Source organism: Mandrillus leucophaeus, unplaced genomic scaffold, assembly GCF_000951045.1.
Source record: "Mandrillus leucophaeus isolate KB7577 unplaced genomic scaffold, Mleu.le_1.0 Scaffold164, whole genome shotgun sequence".
NCBI classification, from domain to species: domain Eukaryota; kingdom Metazoa; phylum Chordata; class Mammalia; order Primates; family Cercopithecidae; genus Mandrillus; species Mandrillus leucophaeus.
The window spans coordinates 75,876-77,584 of record NW_012101632.1 but is presented as its reverse complement, the minus strand read 5'-3'; the positions used below and the strand labels follow the sequence as shown (position 1 = coordinate 77,584).

General features: G+C 57.9%; 1 protein-coding gene across 1 annotated transcript in view; it reads right to left on the bottom strand.

Annotated features, from left to right (window-relative positions):
* Positions 1–276: 276 nt before the first annotated feature.
* The window catches only part of SSC4D (scavenger receptor cysteine rich family, 4 domains), a 35,337-nt gene continuing 33,904 nt past the window's right edge, over positions 277–1,709 (bottom strand). Inside the window, exon 8 of the mRNA XM_011976350.1 lies at positions 277–1,313. Within this exon, the coding sequence (XP_011831740.1) occupies positions 997–1,313 (317 nt within the window). The 3' untranslated portion in view covers positions 277–996. The remainder of the gene's footprint in view (positions 1,314–1,709) is intronic.

Below are 1,709 nucleotides of genomic sequence, written 5' to 3'. Positions count from 1 at the left end.
CTATGTGGCCTTGAGCAAGCTGCTTCCTTTTGCTGGACGTTGATTTCTATACATGTGAAAGGAGAGAGGAGTTGGGTTAAGGGACTCCCTAGGGGCCATGGAGGCCTGACATCATGACTCAGCATTTCCAGGATGTGATGGACCTGCTGAGAGCTCTCGGATGATGCTCTTGAACCGTCCTCCATCCCGAACCCTGTTTCCTCCCGAGAGTCCTGCCCAGAGTCTCTCCTGCTGCCACAGAGAATACATTTGTGCTCAGACAGTGACTTCAGTTACAAGAGATGGGGGACAATGCTTTATTGACTTGGCACCTATGAACGGGTGGCTACAGGCCCCCAGGGTTCTTTGCCCCTGCAAAGTGGAGGCTCTGTGGTGGGGACGGCATAAATCAGAGATGCTGCCAGCTGCAGGGAGGGGCCACTGTCCCTGCTTTGGCCCCTCCCCCAGTCCCCTTGTCCAGCCGAGCACCATCTGAGTGAGTCCAGGCCCTCGAGGAACAGGGCAGGGCAGGGACCCAGGTTCCTCTGCAGCCCCTGAGGGCCCAAGGTAAGAGATGTAGGCCCCTCCTGCCTTCCCTCTTCTTGGGGATCCCAAGATGGACTGGGGGAAGAGGAGATACCCCATTTAAAGAGCCCCTGAGCCTCCTGGATCTAGGGCAAGGAAGGCAGGGGCTGGTGCTATAAAAAGAGCCCCACCAAAGAGAAGAGTTAGGAATCATTTCTCTTCCCCTTGTTTTGGTTTTGGCTGAGCAAAACCACGGGAGCTTTCACTGAACTGGGCTCACAATAGTCGATGACAGGCTGAGGTCACGCAGTAAGTGGACGGGGGTACAGCCAGGCTCCCCCACGCAGGACTGCACTGTCTGGGTAGGCTCTCTCCCAGGCAAGGGAAGAAGGGGCAAAGTGAGCTGTAGTCGTCACAAGAGGAGGGCTTCCTGGAGGAGGGAGGGCAGATCACAGCTCCCAGAAGAAGAGGTGGTGTGCAGAGCGGGCTGGGTCATGAAGGCTGGCACAGGACACCGGCATCCTCACTGTGGTCGCAGTTGTGGGCATCCCAGCGGATGTGAGAGCAGAGCAGCAGGGCACTCTCTTCCCCACGGCACTTGACATTGTCCAGGAGAATGGGGCCTCGGCCTGGGCCAAAGTGAGCCTCACCAGGGGCTGCGAGGGCCTGGCCACAGCCCAGCTGGCGGCACAGGACACCGGCTGCCCGCAGGTCCCAAGCATCATCACAGACAGTGCCCCACCGTTGCCCTAGGTAGAGCTCTACACGCCCCTCACATCGGTGGGCTCCGTTGACCAGACGTAGATGCCCTGTGGGGGGACAAGGGCTGGGTTGGAAGGGGCTGGTCCATGCCGGACCACTCCCAAGCTAGGCCAGGTTGGGAGTAAAGAGAGGTCTGAGACACTCTGAGCACTGTCCTAGGAGCCACTAGGTGAAGGCAGACACATTAAATTAAAGTAAGATTGGCACTGGCTGGGCACCGTGGCTCACACCTGTAATCCCAGAACTTTGGGAAGCCGAGGTGGGCGGATCACAAGGTCAGGAGATCAAGACCATCCTGGCTAACATGGTGAAATCCCGTCTCTACTAAAAATACAAAAAAGTAGCTGGGTGTGGTGGCGGGCGCCTGTAGTCCCAGCTACGTGGGAGGCTGAGGCAGGAGAATGGTGTGAACCTGGGAGGCGGAGCTTGCAGTGAGCTGAGAT